This window comes from Fusarium musae, chromosome 4 (assembly GCF_019915245.1).
Source record: "Fusarium musae strain F31 chromosome 4, whole genome shotgun sequence".
Taxonomy (NCBI): domain Eukaryota; kingdom Fungi; phylum Ascomycota; class Sordariomycetes; order Hypocreales; family Nectriaceae; genus Fusarium; species Fusarium musae.
Genome location: NC_058390.1, coordinates 4,320,722 through 4,340,431, shown reverse-complemented (window position 1 = coordinate 4,340,431; position 19,710 = coordinate 4,320,722). Strand labels below are relative to the sequence as shown.

The window sequence follows — 19,710 nt, the reverse complement described above, 5'->3', positions numbered from 1 at the left end:
ACGAAGCGCTAGTGGCTGTCAAACCTGCCACCTTTGGTCTAGCTAGGCCCTTGGCCACGGCGCCGATTTCGGCTAACTCAAGTGCTGTGAGTCTTCGTGCGCGAAATAGGTAATGAGTCAATCTCAGCAAGAAAATAACCAACAACGATTGTAGTCACTTGACCCCGACCTTCTGACGCTTCAAAGATAAAAGCACACAAGGCACTGCGTGTCCATTGAGGCTTTGCCATCTAATTTATCTCTCATCTTGCCCACTGTTCTTTAGACTCTTAGCACTGTTCGGTGTGCTTCAGTCGCGAAGTCTTGTCAAGATGACAGTCAACCAACCAGAGAACCCAGATTTCATCCAGATCAAAACCACCCTTACGAAACTACCATACCCACCGTTGGAGGAACGGCCAACTGTAATAACAGAGCGTCTTCTTCTCAGGCCATTCTATGAAGATGCTGCAAAAGACTTGTTCCCCATGCGCGCCCAAAAAGAGGTCATGATGTGGACATCACAAGGTGCGCCAGACCAGAATGTCGAGGAAACCCAGAAGTGGGCTGCACAAAGATTACCGCCACACGACGAGACCAACCTCTATTACGTGATCAGTCTCGTTGAAACTGGCGAAGTCATCGGAGCTGGTGGCACTTACAGACGAGAGTGTGAACTGGGCTGGCCGGCGATTGGATATGCGTTTCGCAAGGAGGCTTGGGGGAAGGGCTACGCGACTGAGTTTCTTGTTGCGTTCATGAAGATATGGTGGGAACTTCCTCGAGCGGAGTATTCGATTGCTGTGGATAGGACCACGTTGAGTGAGGAGGAGATAGTGGCCAGCGTGAATGGTATTATTACGGAAAGATGCGCTGCGGAGACGATCAAAGAGAATGGGGCAAGTAAGCGTGTCTTGGAAAAGGCTGGGTATACTTGGGTGAAGGAATGGAGGAACGAGGAGAAGAATTGGTCGATCTATGGATGGGTTACGACTGCTGCACAACTGCCTTCAAAGTAGTCATAGAGCAAGAACAAAATACGTGGTATTGTGACTTGGAGTGTCTAGTATTGAGTAGCAGAGACAAATTACGAGAATGTCAATAGTTGTGGTTCCATTGAAGGAGAGCGATCAAATAGACTAACGACTGTTGGTATATTCCTATGAGGCTATGTAAAAGCCATGACACGACTGATCCAGTCTCCAGGCCATCCTCGCCCGCTAAAGTAAGAGATTGTCCACGCAAGATAAAACTGGAGATAGTAGAGAGTAAACTTAAGGAAAGAAGTTGGCATCGTGAGGGACGCGGTGTCTATCGGCTCCAGACGGTTGAAGGACCAGCCCCGCCTTCATGCGCATCCTCATGATCCCCAGCAGGAGGCGTTACCAACGCCTGCTCCTCGTCATGGTCATCGTGAAATTCTGGTCGACCATGGCAATGCGGGCAAGGTTGAGGCGAGCTCGACACAAAATCCCCCACGAGCTCCTTGACAATATCCTTCATCTGACTTGTCCTGAACAGAACAAGCAGCGCCAGATAAAAATGAAGAAACATGTTGAACATCAATGGTGTCGAAGAATAAGCCACTAGAAAAGTTTCTCCAGTATCCTGCCATCTGTTGTGCGTCCAGGTGAAGCTGAGCGTCAATAGCGATAGGATACCCATCAAAACATCAGCAATGAGACAGTTTAATGGGTCGGTGATAGGCGTAGCGAAAGTCGCTTTGAGGTGTGCGCCTTGGCGGTGGAGGCGTTTCATGGTGAAGCCGAAGATGGCAGAGAAGATGAGGAGGATGAATGTGAAGAAGGCGACGGGTCTGACCATGATGCAGAAGCGGACGAAGTTGAGGGGAAGACCGACGGCTGCTGAGAAGAGGAGGAAGTCCCTGGTGGGATGGAAGACTGCCGCTGAGTTGATGGCTGTCATGTTGCGTAGTATGTAATTGTGTGTTCAGATGTATAATTGTAATGTGTAGCGATGAGATGCAGCATATTAGCACAGCATTAGTGGGAGAATCGAATACTTATACCAAGAGCCTCAGGCAGACTTGGAGATGCACAGCCTTGATGATATGTATCATCTCGGAGGAACAATGGCTATGGCATGCGTGTCATCTTCCACCACATCCGCTCGGTATTCTCAAACAGAGGGCAAATCGATTGATCGGCATCTTTTAGGCAATGAATCTGTCACCGATGGGAATCCTTTGAGGCAGTAGCGTAAGCACTACCATGCACAACGATTTTATGCATCGCTAGGCTGGCCTGATTAGGCTAAGGCAGCAACTGACTAAGCGCATAAGGCCCACATAATCGTAGTGCGTTAACAGTTTCTGAGAATTTCTATTGGCTGTGCAGCGAGAGTTATGCAAAGTCTGCCTGATCTTCAGTCTTGCATTTGCCTGCCAATGCAGAGCCACGCGACAGCGCCTCATGCTATTTATAGCCCCCACCACCTCGACTTGGCTAGATACCCTAGAGTTCGACGAAACAGCACAATTCTTGCTAATATTGAGAGATTCTCCTCTGACCATTGAGAATTGTCTTCAAGCCACTCGCATATGTCTTTCCTATCGCATTTCTATTATTTTCAGGATATATAAGGAGCTCAGAATTACGAATCCAAGCCACAGAATTCACTATGTTCTGCGTTGAAACTAAAGTGATTTCTTCACTTTTGATCGTAAGACCACGCGATTATGAGGGCGACGAGTATTTTGCCCGCACGTGTTTATTGGTGTCCTTTACCTTTGTGGCCTGGAGGCTGAAGCCTTTTTTAAAACCCTAACCTTACCGCAGATCGTAAGACCACGACAAAGGTTCTACTCTATATTCTCCCAGCTAGGCACAAGAGCACCAAGTCTGCTCACAAGGTTGAGCAGTGTTTGCTCCTCGACAACAGAGAACAGTCCTTAAGTTACAACTGGCAAGCAGCCTTGTAATAGTTTCGAGGATGATACAGTGGCTTCTGACACTGGTAATAGCAAATGGAAATATGTAGCAAAAACTAAGGTTCTGTCTAAGACAACTCGGCAGTTTGGCCGCCGACGTTGGCTTATGCTGTTCTTCGGAAATCGGAATAGCAATACCTCTCTAAATTTTTACACAGGACAGCGTAACCTCGGCTTGTTCATATTGTGCTCGTGGGTTTTACTATATGTAGCGACAATCGAGCTAGATTCTTTTACCGCAATCCGTGAAGCAGAGCAAGGCGGGATCTGGGATATCGCCATATACGAACCCAAGGCTCAGGTTTGCATCCCCACCCGCCGCAGTCCGCTGTCTGTGCGCCGTCTCTCCGGCTCCGGCTCTCCGTTCCGGCACGCGCGGACTCTGCACAGATGCCGCAAAGCAGTAACCAGATACACGGAATACTTACATATACCACTCGAGCTTCTAGCCGAAATTTCGAAACGACTTCACATAAACATAGGATAAGCAAAGTCACAGTGCGCGGCGGCTTGAGGTGAGTTTTGGGGGACGGGCATGTCATGGGCTAGAAGCTATTGGCTTAACAATCAGATGGAACCCCAATTAGCACTAGCATCGGGGTACAAGGAAAGAAATAGATAAGATCACCCATTAACTCGTAATATATCTTAGCAACAATACTCCGTAGAACACAAGGCATTGCTCAAGTTTCGATCGCTATTGAGCTAACAAGAATAATGCGCTGTTCGACGAACTAATCGCAAGATTCTGAACTAAAGAGTCTCATTCCTAAGTTTTATGTATTAGAACGCTCTCTTGACTCTATGTACGCCCATGAATCAGGATCGCATTAATCACCCTGCAGCGTGACACAATTCGACCGACCAGTGGCCGTTTTAGTGCGCCGCCTCAACTCAAAGATCTGGGCGCGCTGGAATGGCCCCCGGGCTGATCCCCGCCTGTTCCCCGAGTGCACTAAACTCATAGCGCGCCAGGCTAGCTAGGTGCAGGGCTGTCAGTGGCTTCAGTGGCTTCAGTGGCTGTCTGGGCTAAAGGTCTGTGTGTTCTGGATGCGGTAGGAATGCCTTTTACAATGGCGGCCGCCAGATCTACAACCAATCTTTAACCTAAGCCCTATACAAATCCGTTCATCTCCTGACATTAGCCACAGAGTATTAGCTTTGGTGAATGCACCCTCCGCCATGAGAGATAGAGTTTTCTGCTGTTATCTCAACAAACCCGCGCTGCTAAATCCGAGTTTTCCTAAAGCCGTTCTCGACCCGGTCTATAGGCCAAGACCCCTGGAGGTGATATAGGTACATCATCTCTTCTGCCGCGCTAAGCCTGTCCCAAAGGCCCGGACGGAACTGACGGCATGCATTGAAGATCTGGCCCTCGTGGTTTGATGTGATCTAGTGTTACAGAGGCTGTTTCTACAGTTGTTCACACACGACATGTTTTATCCAGGCGCTTCCCCAGTATCTACATTCTGTTCATCTGATCGCAGAGATAAGAACGCTATATCTTAGTGCGCCTGCTCCCGGACCTAGTCAGCACTATCCGTAATCAACAAGTGAGGCTAACATTGGGTCCCGTCGTTGCTTTTTCCAGCGCCTGCCCGTGCGCTTCACGGTTTGAGCAAGGGTTGAAATTATATCACTTTCAGAGTGGGATGAACCAAGCCCGTCAAGTAACTTTTGACGGGATGAGTACCCCGAGTAGATCCTTGTCCCCGTCAGCACTACCCCATACCACCAAGCAATAGGAAGCAAACGCCCAAATGCCGGGTTTCAAGCCCCCCTCCTCAAGCATTGGTTCGCCTCTCCGGAATGTATGGGCCTCCCCTCCTGATTATGCTTTCATGCTATCTGCAAGCCCATGCTAGCCCATGACTCTGTGCAAAGTTTAAATCCCCTTGGGGGACTAACGCGTCCGTTTATGAAACGCCCGATGCGACCCCCCTTGTGCCTCGACGCTTCGAGTATTAAGATCTGTCGATCTGTATTCCCTGGCTCCCGTCCCTTAATTCCGCAAAAAGTCTGCCATGCATCCCTTCTTCTTGTCTCGTTAACCTTTCACAACTCTTGTTGCGCTGTTGCGATAAGCGAAAAATGGCTGTCGAGGGCCTTCTCGAGCAATATCAGGGCCATATTGTACCAAAGGCCTACAATGCGGGTTATCTCGCGCTCAGCTACCTGATCAGTTTGGTGGGGGCTGCTTCGACGCTCGAATTGATCAATCGACGATCATGGTTTAACGGAATTTCGAATCAGTATGTTACCTACGATGGATACCTCGCCAAGCGATAAACAATGCCAAGAGGGTTTGCTAATACAGATGCATTAGTCTGATACTATGTTCATCCGCAATCACCATGGGCGGTATAGCCATTTGGTGCATGGTAAGTTTCAGTTTATCTCGTCGTACACACTATTAATTAATATTGCTTGTGGTGTAGCACTTTATTGGCAATATCGCACTCACGCTTGCTGAGGGCGAGGCAGAGATGCAGATTGTATACTCGAGTGGCATGACAGTACTCTCCTTCTGCATGCCTGTTCTTGTCCTCCTCGGCGCATTCTACGCCATAGGCATCTCGAATCGAATCGCCTGGTGGAGAGTGATAACGGCGGGTATTCTTTGCGGCTGTGCCATCTGCGGTATGCACTACTTAGCCAACGCTTCAATCAAGAACTATCAGTGTATCTACGAACCGGCATATATCGTAGGTGCTGCCATCATTGCCGTCGCTGCGAGTACTGTTGCGCTGGCCATGTTCTTTATCTTCCAGTCGCTTTCGGCGAGTAGTTGGTGGAAGCGAACTATTTCTGCTATCATCCTTGCTGGAGCGGTATCGAGTATGCACTGGTGCGCCTCTGTCGGTACTCAGTACAGGCTGCTTCACTTGAGGAAACTGGAGCGAGGAGACCGCACTGCGACCGCGGTTGCAGTTATTTGCTTAGTAGGTCCCAGGCGCCTCGTTCATCGGCGCAACACCACATGCCACCTCAAAGCCGGGCCGACTTACTGACCTCTGACAGTCTTTCAGTGCCTGCATCATCATTGCTGGATCGGCTATTCTACGAGCCCGCACTCTAAGAGGCGCAGCCCTTCGGGCTCAACAGATTGAGCTAGCGGCTATTGTTTTTAACAAAGACGGATGTCTTCTCGTCGACAGCAACGGAGTCTTCCCAAACACCGTTGTTACAGATTTCTTCATTGGAGAGGTGAGACGATTATGCGTCTTCAAGATATCATCTCAGCTACTGACTTTCATCGTTTCATAGAACACCGACGACAAATTCAACACTGCCCATCCGCAGTTCCACTGGATGTTTCAGGCTTCGCGGAACTGGACTGGAATCTCGGGATTAATAAACGGCATGAAGCAACATCTCCGACAGCTACCGCACAAAAGCCAACATAAAGATCCGACAAAGGGAATTCAACTAATCGACGACGATGGAGAGCTCATCAATGGATATTCAGTCATCTTCCGCGAATTATTCTGCGTCGCCGCCTCCAAACTCAGCGATCAACTCGACGAATCCATCACCACGATGGGTATTCTATGGGACGAAATCATACCCAAACGATCGGTTGCAAACCCTGCATACCTCCAAGCACTAGAGAAGCATCGCGACAATCACAGTTCCGATACGAGCGAGATACTACGCAAGGGATCTACGACGACGGGAGAGAGCCACCTCGAGAAGGGTGTTGGGATTGAGCTTGAGAACGAAATCGACGGTCGCGGAGCGCTCATGTTTTTGGTCCGTCGTCTCACATCAGATGATGAGGTGAAGAGACTTGAAACAGCTGGATACCGCTTCGTCGACCCTGTTCAAGTATGCAACGATGCGAGGAACTATTTGCAGATGCAGATCCAGTCCAGCGAGTTCGAACACAAGCTACGCGACATGGAGGCTTTTATATCCCAGCAAAATCGTATCAAGCCCGGAGTTCACCTTGGTCTATTCGCCATTCAGGATCGGGGGCTTAATAATCATCACGTCCTCGTGCAAAAGCATGCTCGAGATTTACTCCCCTTGACACCTCTGCCACTAAGCACCATCGATGAGGCGCAAGTGCGAATGGTACAAGGGCTTAGTGGGTTTCAGGTTCCCGAAGTCATCCAAAGGCTAAGAACCTCGGGAGCGTCTTCAAGACTTCCCGACGAGGAATTGTTTGCACACTATCTGTCCAATGCCATTCTCTCATTACATGAATTGGCACAGGAACCTTTATTTCACGATGCTGTACTCAGTCCTACGATATTACGGCTGCCCTATGGAATCGACGGGGGCGACGCAGAGGAGACGGTCATCATGGCATTGAGACTCAAGATATCCCACCCCGTCATATCATCCGGTCCCAACTGCCAATGGGTCCCTCTCAATTTCTTTGGCATGCGACAAGTCTTGGAGCAGTCACGACAAGAGTTTGTACGTGTTCTACACCAGGACTTTGATCCATCAACAATGCCCGCAAGTCGGGCTAACAACGAGCTCACTTCTGGACCTCTGTCGACCCTCCGCCGACTAAAACGTTCCGAAGGATCGATCAACTCAAAAGCCAAAAAGCCCCGCGTTCCGATAATGAGACTAAGAGCCTCATCAAAAGACTCTACACGCTCATCATCAACGATAAACCTATGTCCCGCTGAAAGCAGCGAAGCCCACAACGAGCGCCTCCCATCGACAGACACAGTGGACGTCTACCCCCCAGAGCGTCATTACACCTCCCATCAACAATCATTCTTAAACGGCGGTATCGTTGTATTCCAAGAGGTCACCGTTCAAGTCGAACAGAAGAAGTCCGAGTCGAAGGATAACTTGGAACTATCGTGGAGTCACGACACGGTGACTGAGCCGCCGAAGGTACATCAGCGACATAACAAGAAGAATGAAGTGCCAGTAATACAAAGCATTGAACTACAGCCGTCAGGGAGGGGAACAACAGAGGTTTCAGTCGAGTCTCGGTGGCTGCATAGTTTTGGTCACGCGGATACCAATATCACGACGATGGCGTCTTTTATAGATACTTTAATTCTGGAGTCTAGTCACTCTGCTACATAGCAGAGCTTGTACTCTTAAACATAATATACAGATCTACTTTTAATCTTTTATTCCATATGATCTAGTTTCTGTACAGTAGCCCGACATTAACAATGAGGGGCTGTTTTCACTGTGGTCCCCGTGGATTCGATGCCATTCCTTGCCAACTTACCAGAAGCGCGGGCCCCCTCTAAGAAGGAGGGGCGAAGACTACATGAGGAGGAACTCAGCCTATTCAGAGAGCTTCAGTCTGATGTGCGGCGCGCATTGGAGAAGGGCTATGACACTCAGTCTTTCACACGAACGTTCCTGGAGAACAGGGACAGCTATCAGCTTTCGGATGATGAGGGGGCCTACGTGATCGGCACCTTGTTTGAGGCTGGAAGCGGAACCACGGCGGTGGCCATGATGTCGTACTGTCTCACCATGTGCCATTTTCCCGAGTGGCAAAAGAAGATGCAGGATGAGCTCGATGAGCAGGTGGGTGACCGCATGCCCGAGTTCGAGGACATACCGAACCTCCCGACGGCGCGTGCAGTTGTTAAGGAGGTGCTGCGGTGGCGCCCTGTCACAGCAGGTGGGTTTCCTCACCAGCTGACCAAGGACGACGAGTACGAGGGGTTTATCTTTAAGAAGGGGACTATATTCCATCCTAACCAATGGTGAGTCTCTATCAAGACGCAACTCTGCTTCCTTGAAGCAAGTAAGAGCACTAATCTGATTTTCATGCAGGGCAATCGACGGAGACCCGACATTGTACCCTGGCCCAAACAACTTCAGGCCAGACAGATGGCTGGACCCACAGTTCCCAACTACCTACAAAGAACCGCTATCCAAGTTCCCAACCTGCAGAACTATAGCTGTTTTGGATTCGGACGGCGTATCTGCCCAGGCCAAAACATTGCCGAGCGGTCCCTGCATATCCTGACGGCTCGAATTGCCTGGCCTGGCAGCATCGTCGGGAAGAGGAACGTGAACGGGATGGAGCTGCCATTACCGCTCTATGACTACACTAAAGGGTTCAGTACCCCACCGGAACACTTTGACTTTGACATGATTCCGCGGTCGCAGGCGAGACTTGCAGCCATTAGGGAATCTCTAAGGGAAGCAAAGTCTAAGCGGCCAGCATAGAGACAGCAAGATAGGTACGTTAAAGCATATTGAAAACAACGAGGTATAGGTATATCTAAGACCTTTATCAAGATAATAACTTCTGAATTTCGATTTATGGCTGTTTGAAGCAACCTAGACTCCACAAAGTCACAGAATCAACAGTACTATATACTTAGCTACATCGGATATCATAATGATGGTGATCGTTCTCTGAATTTTGGAATAGAAAACCCAAGCTCCTCATTGGTCCGGATAACCTCCTCGAGGGCTTCAGGATAGTCAAGATCCGACTTTGCCTGTCTGTCTATGAGTCTCCGCTGCTCAATTGTGATTGGCTTCCTCTCCCATATATCCCGAAAGATCTCATGATGCGTGAGGGCGTATTCCGGGTCCACACGAACGCGGTTCTGTGCATCACTCAAAATAGGGAGCGGGTTGGGCTCTGGAGGAGGACAGTCTGTTTCCGCAAGTAGGAATTCAAAAAGCGCCTCTTGTTGATCATCGCGAAGCTGGTACACGCGATAGGTCTGCTTACGGCGACAAGAATGAAAGTAGATGTTGGGCAATGGCGTCTCTGATGAAGTTTCTGCCCGACGGTCAAAGATTGCTACACCTCCGAGGACACGATCCTCAGCCCAATACCCAACTATGTCAGCAACGCCATTCGGGTAGATGTCTGCATCGAGATAGGCGTGGTGACTAAAGAGGGTCGGCCGTGGCGGGACATCAACAAGGCTTTCAAGCTCAGAGGCTGGTATCCTCCAGTTGGTAACGTAGTCAATGTCTGCCTTTCCTCCCTTGTGTAATTGGAAGTCAAGCTGAAATAACAGAACGGCGATCTCATGAAGAGCTACTGCTACTAGCTCCACTAGACGTGTCTTGAAAGCTCTAGACCCAACCTCGGCATGCTGATATTTTTCAATGGTCTAGAAGAGTGAGCAGTAATACGACAAAGAACATGAAAGGTATGACTTACCATTGGATCAAAAGTGAGAATTTCAGAGTTCCACTGTTGATAATACTTTTGAGCCTTTTCAATAGCCCCGGGACATAGTTCATCGTGGCATGAGTCGATAGGATGTTCGCCAAAGACATGAGGGAAACGGCGGTCAAAACACACATCTCCCGTGGGTAGCCCATCCATGATTTGAGCATACGTGAATTGCGCAAGTTCAGTAGCCAAGGCATTTTTGATTGCGCTATCTAGAACATGACGATGGCGCTCTGACTGGATATCTCGAAATGGGACACGTAGCCTATGTTGGGCCGCCGCTTTTTCTTTCAGCGTCTCGGTTAGAATGTTTAGTTCTTCTGGGTCCATGGTGAAGTAATGAGAGAGTACAGTTCAAGAGAAGATTAAAGATAGATTGAGGAAGAGTATAGAAAGTGGACGAGTTGGTCGTGTATGACAGGCGGGGTTATGGCTGCCTAATACCCCAGCCCCCATTTTTGGATGTTGGTTGTAAGTTGACTTCTAACCGCCTGCTTGGATTTTCACGTGGCCTGTTACTCTAGTAAGCTGTATGTCCTTAGTCTGTGAGCCTCAGATGGCTGAAATCGAAAATGGAAGCCTATGGCTAACTGGTGTCGCTGCTTTAGTAAAATGCCATGCTCACTGGATTCTGTGTAGATCTGTTCATTGATATTGAGATCATCGCATTCGTATAGTATGAGTATTTGGATGCGCTCGGATATACGTCGCAAGTTTTTTATTGGGGTTCGCCAAGACAACGACATATGTATACGTTTGGGATCTTTATAGAGAGAACTGGTATAAGTCTACGGCTCTGTGTTACCTACGACGAACTGTGCAGTGCTTGGAAATGACTATAGTAGTAGCAAAGAGGGGGCATCTTATATCTCAGGTGAAGAAAGGTACAATATATACAGTAAACTAAACTTGCTGCCTGACTAGCTGATCAAGAGCTAGACTAAGAATAGAACATGCCATGCCGTTAAGGACAACAGCTCCTCCTGTATCTGTCACAAGACTCTCCAGGCCCCCAACGCTGTCCTCCAACCTGACATGGCCTATAACCACCAAAGCACTGTCAAAAGTGCTTAGGTATGGTAGATACCCCATCGCATGTCAACGCCTCCAACCAGTCCAGTAAGACTCTGGCATCCCATAACACCAGCAGCGCCAACCTTTCCTTCCCACTGAAACTTCTCAATGGAGCTGTTGATCAGATCAATGATATCCTGATTTCCGATATGGGCAGCGTTCATGTTGGATCCAGCGCCCTGTGCACCGAAAGCACAGGTTCCGTACTGGACTAGCTGGTGGTGCTCGCCACCAGCGCCAACGGTCCAGGTTCCGCCGCCAGCGATGTTGCGGGCGATGCGCTGGCAGTCGGCGACGAGGGGAGAGCCGCCGGAGGAGTGGTTCTCAAAGGTAGAGTCACCGCAGTCGTTGACTGACTTGCGCTTGGTGAGGGTGGATGTAGAGGACTCCGCGATGGGGGAGGCTGCGGCAAAGGCGGCCATGAGGAGGGTAAGGAGACTGGTGTTGACGAGCATTTTGATAGTTGGAGGTTGAAGAAGTTGTTTGAAAGGTTGATGTGATGTTTGAGTGTTTGGATGAGTGATTGTTGATGGATATCTGGGAGAGTCACAGACTTATATACTTAACATCTCGGCTCCTGGCTCCAGTACAATCAGCTCAACACTTTGAATATCCCCGTTAAGTCAGACATCGGCTAATGAACTTTTGCCTCTGGAGGATCACTGTTTACAAAAAGACCTATCCATCGCAGAGACATACTGTGATGTCTGATTGGCCACGTTCGCGATCTTTCCGCAATAGTATGGGTTTCCCTAGTCGGGGCCCATTTTCAGAGTCACCGAATATTCCTCCTGCCAATTAAGCGAAAAGAGCACTTTTCGTATAAATGTCCAGTTGCAGGAACAGCCCCATTTATTTTATAGTTGTCATTGTGGCAAGACGAAGTACAGTGACTAATAAAGATCTAACATTTCTATGTATTATCTAGACTGCATGTTTTGGTTTCCTTTCCATTGGCCCACGCCATTGCACTACGCTTTCAGATCACCTTTCAATTCCTCCTCTATTCATACTCCTTTCGCTCCACTCTTTACCCTCCTCTTGTACAATAATGTTGAACTATCTGCAAGTAGGAGTTTCTTCATTCGTGAATCATCCACGGTCCATTCTCGGAGTCGTGAGCAGGCAAGTCGCCTGAAGCAAAAATATCCGGGCAAATAGTAGGTCTAAAAAGGTGGAAATATACGAATGCAAATGACCTCGAGTTTCTATCCGGCTCACTGTTACGGAGTACATGCACAGTCGTTCTATAAGTGGACATGATTCAGTTATAAGACCGTTCGCTTCCTTTTGAGATCCTTTAGAGTCAGAACTAGCCATTTCAAGGCCACTCAATGGCAATGCCACGAAGACAATCCTTTTTATTCCACTGTTTTCGGAACCTCGCTGACCAGATCTGTCCACAGTTCCGTGGCCGCTCCAGATTTATCAGCGGGTAGAGAAGAGTCACTCGGCAATTATAGCCGTTTTATCCTTGACATATTTGAGCTCGGGATGACCAAATCCCCACAGCACTGGTTGTCTGGCCCAGCTCTATTGTAACATCGACCTAGCATAACATCAACCCAGCGAGGCCGATGCTACAATGGCTCGAATGGATTTCCTCATCTGTCTTGGTTTGGAATTGATGACCTGGCAAATACGAGAAGGCAGAACATTAAGTAGCAGAAAGGAAATCTAGAGCATCATCCCATCTTGGACTCGATATCGCAAGGTATCACCAGTCTCGACGATTTGCAACATTCTCTATCTGGTGGTCTTTTTTCATTTGGGGAGGCCAAGCAAGGCGGTTTAGCGGCCCGAGAAGTCGCCCATTCCGATTGGTGCAAGAACGCCTTGTCTCAATATGCGTCTTACTTGAAAAGACAATGATCTACAGGGTCCGGATTATTCCCTGCTCACGAGTGGGCTCATCGCAACGGGCCGAGGCCAAGGTTTGGGTACAGGGTAAACTCATCGATTGTGAATGTGTGAACCATGAACTTTTGTATTCTACGTTTCCATCTGAAGCTGTTTCTTGATCTTAGAAGGAGTTTAAATTCATATACATAAATATGATTGCCTATGATGCAAAGGGTAGGGATACATACGTAGTTATCAAGCTTAAAGATTCCAGGTCAACAGTTTACAAGAGCTCAGAACCCAATGTCGCGTGGACAAAGCAATCTTTGCAAGCTTATATGCGAGTCCGTGTGATAGATCACACCACTGCTTTCACGTCGCATCATGCATATCGTCATTACCAAGATAATTGACTTGAAAGAGGGGAAGTCGCCTCAATCGTAATTTACACCAATGTGAAGTTGGTCAGAGAGAGATGCGGCTGGTCAGCTCTTAGAATGCTGCTATAAATCAGAATTATATCAAAGGCAGTATGTGCTGACGCGCAGTGTTATGATTTTAATATAGATAGATAGAATGACCTAGAGACTTATAGAAGTAGAATACCTAAGGTATCTAATAACTGCTAACAATGATGTTTTCCCAGAATGCAGAGGATGGGACCTGTAGAGTAAAGGGGCTTATCGCTGTAGATAACAAAATGGCGATAAGATAAGCACCAGTAGCTGCGTCCAGACTCGCTTGTTTTTCAGCATCATGGCCACGCAGGAACAAGATCTATGCATTGTTCTGCAAGATCTCGCTGACCAGAAGACCAGAAATTCAAAATAGAGGCCGTGTTGTAATTCAGTTTCCGATATCAGTGATAAGCGCACAACGATGTGCAATCACGGCCAGACGACGTGGTGAGCCAATTTCAGGGGACGTGCAGTTTGTGTTGGTGGCTGAGGAAAAACAATAGTGCCTGACTATTGATACACGTAGCCGAGTCGAGAACATCTTAGCGTCATGCATCACCGGACTGATTTGCAACGTCAAGATGTTAACATCGGCCATTGAAGGGATGTCAGAGTCTAAATGCATTTAATATAAATAAATAAAACTATGGCTGCTGACATGTAGAACTGACCTTTTCTTCTGAATTAATAATTATATTTTGCACTTGTAAACAATATTAAGATTTTAAACTCACTTGCGTGAGTGGCCAGCTGAAGCTTATCTTTAAGCCTAATCAAGGCTAGAATGTCTCCGTATTGGTTTTGGGACCCTCTCAGATTCACACTATTGATTAACTTGCCCCAAAAGCGCTCTGCGACAGGCATTAGCTGGTAGAACTAGTGATATAAGTAAATAAATAGTAAAAAAAGTGGTAGATTTTTTAATATTAGTTTAGGAAAGCGCATCATGCGATGGCCAACGGAGCCCATCAGCGGCCGCCTCAGCTAGCTAGCTCAGCATAATAAAAATAGCAACCCATCTCCGTTAACTTGGATCTTTTCTAACATTAACAGAGTGCATGTGAAAAACTCTGCAAAGGAGGACAGACGTCTTGAGCAAACATTCGAAGCCCGAGATCTTCACAGTGTTGGATGAATCTACTGCAACTTAGTTCTTCACGCGTTACACGATTCATCGCCGCCCCTTCGAAATGAAGCCGCAAGCAAAGCTGGCCCTCTGGGCGTTCCTCATACCTCTCTGTTCAGCCATATCCTGCAATCAACTGACCAACCCTTACGATGGCCCTTCCGGCACACAATTCGGGATTATTTGCAATTCATACTCAACCGGCGGCAATCAGATCGGTTCCTCCTTCGAGGCTAATGATCTGGAGACATGCATTCGGCTGTGTCCTGATGTCTCGGGTTGCAAAGTTGCCCTCTTTGACAAGAACCAGGCACTATGCTACTTGATGGACGAATCGGATGGCCCACAGCCTAATAATCTGTATGACATGGCTCTTTTACTGTCACCTGCGCCAACCACGACGGCAAGCGATGCCACGTCGACTACAACTGAAGCCGTCTCGGGCCCAACATCTTGCGAACAACTCGATTCTCCAATCGACATCGACGGTGTGGAATTCAATACCAACTGTGACTGGCGAGCCACTGGCAATCAGATCGAGTATAGCAACCAGCTGCACAGCTTCACTGAATGCATGGCATTCTGTGCTGATACCCTGGCTTGCCGCGCAGCCAACTTCAACCACATTTCTAACGAATGTTACTTGTACGATGCCTTTAGCGGTCTCACGCAAGACCCTGAACAGGATATGGCTTATGTGGTATCTCGACCAGCTGTCTCATCTACAACAGATGCTGTCTCAGCTACGACCTCTGCCGCCTCGGCTACAGCGTGCGATCAACTGGATAATCCATCCTACATCGACGGTGTGAAGTTCTCAATCTACTGCGGCCAGCAAATAACTGTCAGCGGTATTTCGATCAAATATAGCAACCAGCTGCACAGCTTGACAGAATGCATGGCAATGTGCTCTGATACCCCGGAGTGTCGCGTGCTCACGTTCAGCCATTATAACGACTGCTACTTGTACGATAACTTCAACGGTTTGCTCCCTAACGTTGAAATGGATATGGCGTACGTGGCATCTCGACCAGCTGTCTCGTCTACAACTGAGGCCCCAACAGAACTTTCTACCACCACCTCACTGGCCACCACGTCAACTGCAGCAGCGCCAGGGCCGCTAACTTGCAGTCAAGTGGAGGGCGGTACTTATACCGGTCCTAATGGGAACAAGTTCTTTCTCGCATGCGATACTTCCGCGACTGGAGAATCTATCTATCGACGAGATGAAGAAGATAGCTTGGAGGGATGCCTGAATCGGTGTGACGATGAAAAGAGGTGTATTGCTGTGAATTTCTTGCCTTCTCCTGAGAGTGAATGTGATCTGATTGAGTCATTCGAAGGGGGTCAATTCTCCCCTGGTACGACCTTAGCTTACAAGTTACTTTCATTAACAACAACCTCGGCATCATCTGAGGCTTCTTCATCTCTCGAAGCCATCTCCGAAACGACGTCAGCATCTACAACTACATCAGGTGTAACCTCAGAGGCAACAACTTCACTATTCACATCGTTATCATCCTCACAAGACACCCCTTCAGGGACTACATCGGACTCTGCCCTTGAATCTACACTGGAGTCTACATCTGCACCAGCTACAACCTCGCTAGAGGATATCTCGTCAACAACTAGCTTCTCAGCATCTACATCAACAGACCTTTCATCGCTGTCGTCAAAATCTGTCTCAGAGTCTACATCGGATGCCCAATTGGTATCTACATCAACTGAAGAGTCATCTTCTCTAGAGCGTACTACCGTCACAAGTACAGGCTCGTTGCACACCGATACTACTAACATCGAGATGGCGACTGCCGGGACGTTGACTACTGAACCCCTATCTATAGAAACATCAACCGTTCAGACATCATCTACTACGATTTCGGTCACCGCGACAGAAACCGAAGCAACTGCATCTAGCGTGAGCTACACCAGCCGCGCTTCAACCGAGATACAGTCCACATCAGATGCTTCCGCTTTGCCTTCGACCTCATCAACACCATCCGCAAGTAACATTCCTACGCTTGGCGAATATACCTTCACAGGGTGTTTGAAATCCCTCGAGGGATATCCATCCTTCAAAGAGGTCGCAACTGACCCAGAGATGACTACCCGAAAGTGTGTCGACTTGGCTTTGGGAAGCGCGTACATCGGTGTTTATCAAGAGTAAGTTGTTCTTTTGATCTATAAGTACCAAGCTAATGTTTTCTAGGACTTGTTATAAGGCCGATGTGCTCGACGATACGGAATTTGTAGCGGATGCACGCTGCGATCTCACATGCCCTGGAGATCGCACTCTGTTCTGCGGAGGCATTCTCCGCGCCGGACGGAAACTTCTGCATCGTGAGATAGCGCCTAATCATCTCTTGACCCTCTATCGCAAAAAGCTTCCCTCCACTTCGGATACCTCATCCTCTTCGTCCTCCGCACCAACCTCTTCTTCTTCACATGCTGCGGGAACTCAGGTACATGAGACAACTTCTGAATCAAGCGGGGTTTCACACTCCAGTCAAACAGGCTCACCTTACTCTCTCTCTTCCTTTACAACAAGGAATACTGGCTCAAAGACGCTTTCCGTCTCTGATTTCACCGTCACAGAGACCAACTCAGCAACTTACCTGTCAACAGCTCTCCCTACCCCAACAGCCATCCATACTGCTTACTCGACTCTGACCAGCGATCATGCTTACACCAAGACTCGATTTGCCGAGACAGTAACCACAGTTACTTACACTACTGTCAACCCAAGCAATCCCGCATCTCTTATCACAACTTGTGTTCCTATTACCCTGCTCTACAGCCCCTGCGGGTGCAAGAGCCAGGTGTACCCAACAGTGGATATGACAACTGTTGCCTGTACCCAAGGAGGGGACATTGTTACCTTGACAGTACCAAAGGCTGTTTGTGAGACTGACCGTGCGAGCTATACACATCCGATAGTTCAGTACCCTTCAGGTTGGGTTGGAGGGCATCAGACAGACGCTGGCGGCGATACGTATCCCACAGGACGGCTTACGGGAAGTTCTCAACCTGGCTCGAAGAACGGACAGCCTGAGTACCCCACTGTAGCCACAGGATCACAGGATTCCCATCCCAGCTACAAGACACACCAGCACGTGGCCCCTACTGCAGCTGGAGCATCTAGTGGTCATAAGCAGCCGGAACAAGGGAACCCACAGCCATCTGTTTCGGCTCAAGAGTCAGCAGAGTCCAACAGCAATACGCCGGCGTATCCCTCCCAGCCATCATCCCCGAAGAGCTTAACAACGGAAACAAGCATTATCCCTACTTCTCAACGTGGCAATTCGGCACTTCCATCTCAATCATCGCCTCTTGACCAGGACCAAGTTCCTTCAGAGTCCACGGGAGCGCCCTATGCTACATCAGTGGTTGTTTCAGAAGCTCACAGATCTGGTCTCGCAACGTGGATCAAGATAACTGCGATAGTTGGAATGGTTTTATTCTTATAAGGTGCGATGCCTCAATGGTCGCACGTTTTTAATTGGGGTCATTTTCTCAGTTTGTTTGACGGTGCTGGCGTGTGCAGGCCGACAAGGCCGGTGAAGCTGCCACCTTTCAACCAACTTTAGAATTCGGTGCTGTTTATAAGAGACTTATTCCAAGGATGACACTTCATACCTGTATATAATTAGAACCATTACTTCTTGAACTCATATTGATTAGTCCTTGGAACTATGAGATGGCTGTTTACATTCGAAAGTGTTGCTCCCTCCTCGAACGCATTCAAGACAAAGCCCGATTTCCCCCTTCAATCACCCAATGTCATTCTTACGACAAATTCTATATAGCGGAACATTGTGGTAGTGAGCTCTGTCGCAAGGGTGGCTTTGTCCCCGAGGGACCCGATCAGACATCATCTCCACCCTCTGTAGCGCCATTGAGAAGGGCATTTTGGAGAAATACGCAGGCCAAAGATCCTCCAAAATCAACTTGCTCATGTATGCATCAGTATATCTGGCTTTCAGTTCACAAGAACCGCAGCTCCCAAGGTTGGCTCCTCTGATAAGAATATCCGCTAACTGCAATCTCGCGAAGCCTCTTTGCTCTTCCAGCATGACTATTCATAAGTATATTAGCTATGTATCTGTACTATTACTGCAGTACTTACATAATACCTCCCAAGGCATGGTGGATACAACGTCTTCCCCAGCTAGATCAAGATAAGACCCGTGATGGTTGAGGACCAATGCTGCAGTGAGTTCCCTGAAGGCTTGGGCATCCCGGATGAGGTGCGCCACGGCAGCAAGAGGCATAAGGTCCTCCGGTTCCACTTTAAATCCCCGGAGCCATGCATTTTGGGCAAGTTGTGTATGGCGTTCAGGCAATCGTACTTATCTGCGGCGAGGGTAACAGCGAGGACGTCGCTAGCAGGGAGGGCTTGTGGGATCTTATCGTTCTGGAAGTGAATTTCGTAGAAGGGTTCCTGGCAGGTGGAAGATGCGTGCTTTGTGTGGTGATGAGTTCGATCACCTCATCTTGGCGGATGCTTTTGAGCTTCTTATACCCCCAGCCGGTCAGATGAGCCACTTTTAAGTATTTATGGTCTTAAATTCTATGCTGTGGGAATTGGTCAGGCTTTTTCAGATACTGTCCAAGGTTTTGACAGTCGAAGCTTATGACATCTCAACGAGAGAGATCAAGGCCACACACTGAGATATCCTAATTGACTTCAGTTTTGAATGGCAATACTTGGAGCTTATATCAGTATAAACTTGAGTTCTGTCAGCTGATTTAAGCTCTCAGCCATAAGTCTCAATTGCAAATAACATATAGGCGAAAGAACCTTGTTCTCACTCGAAAATAACCTACATTGTATAACTTGCGGCGCTGAAACATCATGCGTACATTGGCAAACGTGCTGTGGAGGCTTTTAGGTCAAGGCTTGTGTGTGTCCTTTGCACGTAGAAACTCGGCCAGGACAGGATCTATCAAGGGTCATATGTTGGCAAGTTCCAGCTGATTGTGAGCCGCAACCTAAAGTCTTTTTCTGCGAGTCTTACTCTATATATGACCTAGGTAGACTTAATAGCTGAAGGCGATATTACACGCCTTATGTGCTAGAAATCCTTATTAAGCTGTTAAAATATAAATTATGTCTTAATTAGAGAATCAGGACAAGCTA

The 19,710-nt window shown here is 48.2% G+C and overlaps 5 protein-coding genes across 5 annotated transcripts; 3 read left to right on the top strand and 2 right to left on the bottom strand.

Moving 5' to 3' along the window:
- Positions 1 to 311: 311 nt before the first annotated feature.
- J7337_006291 (uncharacterized protein) lies at positions 312 to 998 on the top strand (the record flags this gene model as incomplete). The annotated part of the gene is made up of 1 exon (XM_044823955.1): positions 312 to 998. The coding sequence occupies one exon, from the start codon at positions 312 to 314 to the stop codon at positions 996 to 998; it is 687 nt and encodes a 228-aa protein (XP_044682446.1).
- A 4,285-nt stretch (positions 999 to 5,283) lies between these two features.
- Positions 5,284 to 8,632, top strand: J7337_006290 (uncharacterized protein; the record flags this gene model as incomplete). Its single annotated transcript, XM_044823954.1, has 5 exons — positions 5,284 to 5,310; positions 5,368 to 5,871; positions 5,951 to 6,136; positions 6,197 to 7,907; positions 8,085 to 8,632. 5 exons carry the CDS (start codon positions 5,284 to 5,286, stop codon positions 8,630 to 8,632), a joined length of 2,976 nt encoding a protein of 991 aa, XP_044682445.1.
- Positions 8,633 to 9,267: 635 nt separating this feature from the next.
- On the bottom strand, positions 9,268 to 10,400 carry J7337_006289 (uncharacterized protein; the record flags this gene model as incomplete). The annotated part of the gene is made up of 2 exons (XM_044823953.1): positions 9,268 to 10,005; positions 10,056 to 10,400. 2 exons carry the CDS (start codon positions 10,398 to 10,400, stop codon positions 9,268 to 9,270), a joined length of 1,083 nt encoding a protein of 360 aa, XP_044682444.1.
- Positions 10,401 to 11,110: 710 nt separating this feature from the next.
- J7337_006288 (uncharacterized protein) lies at positions 11,111 to 11,599 on the bottom strand (the record flags this gene model as incomplete). The annotated part of the gene is made up of 2 exons (XM_044823952.1): positions 11,111 to 11,127; positions 11,158 to 11,599. The coding sequence occupies 2 exons, from the start codon at positions 11,597 to 11,599 to the stop codon at positions 11,111 to 11,113; spliced, it is 459 nt and encodes a 152-aa protein (XP_044682443.1).
- Positions 11,600 to 14,634: 3,035 nt separating this feature from the next.
- Positions 14,635 to 18,037, top strand: J7337_006287 (uncharacterized protein; the record flags this gene model as incomplete). The annotated part of the gene is made up of 2 exons (XM_044823951.1): positions 14,635 to 16,733; positions 16,780 to 18,037. The coding sequence occupies 2 exons, from the start codon at positions 14,635 to 14,637 to the stop codon at positions 18,035 to 18,037; spliced, it is 3,357 nt and encodes a 1,118-aa protein (XP_044682442.1).
- Between the last annotated feature and the right edge of the window lie 1,673 nt (positions 18,038 to 19,710).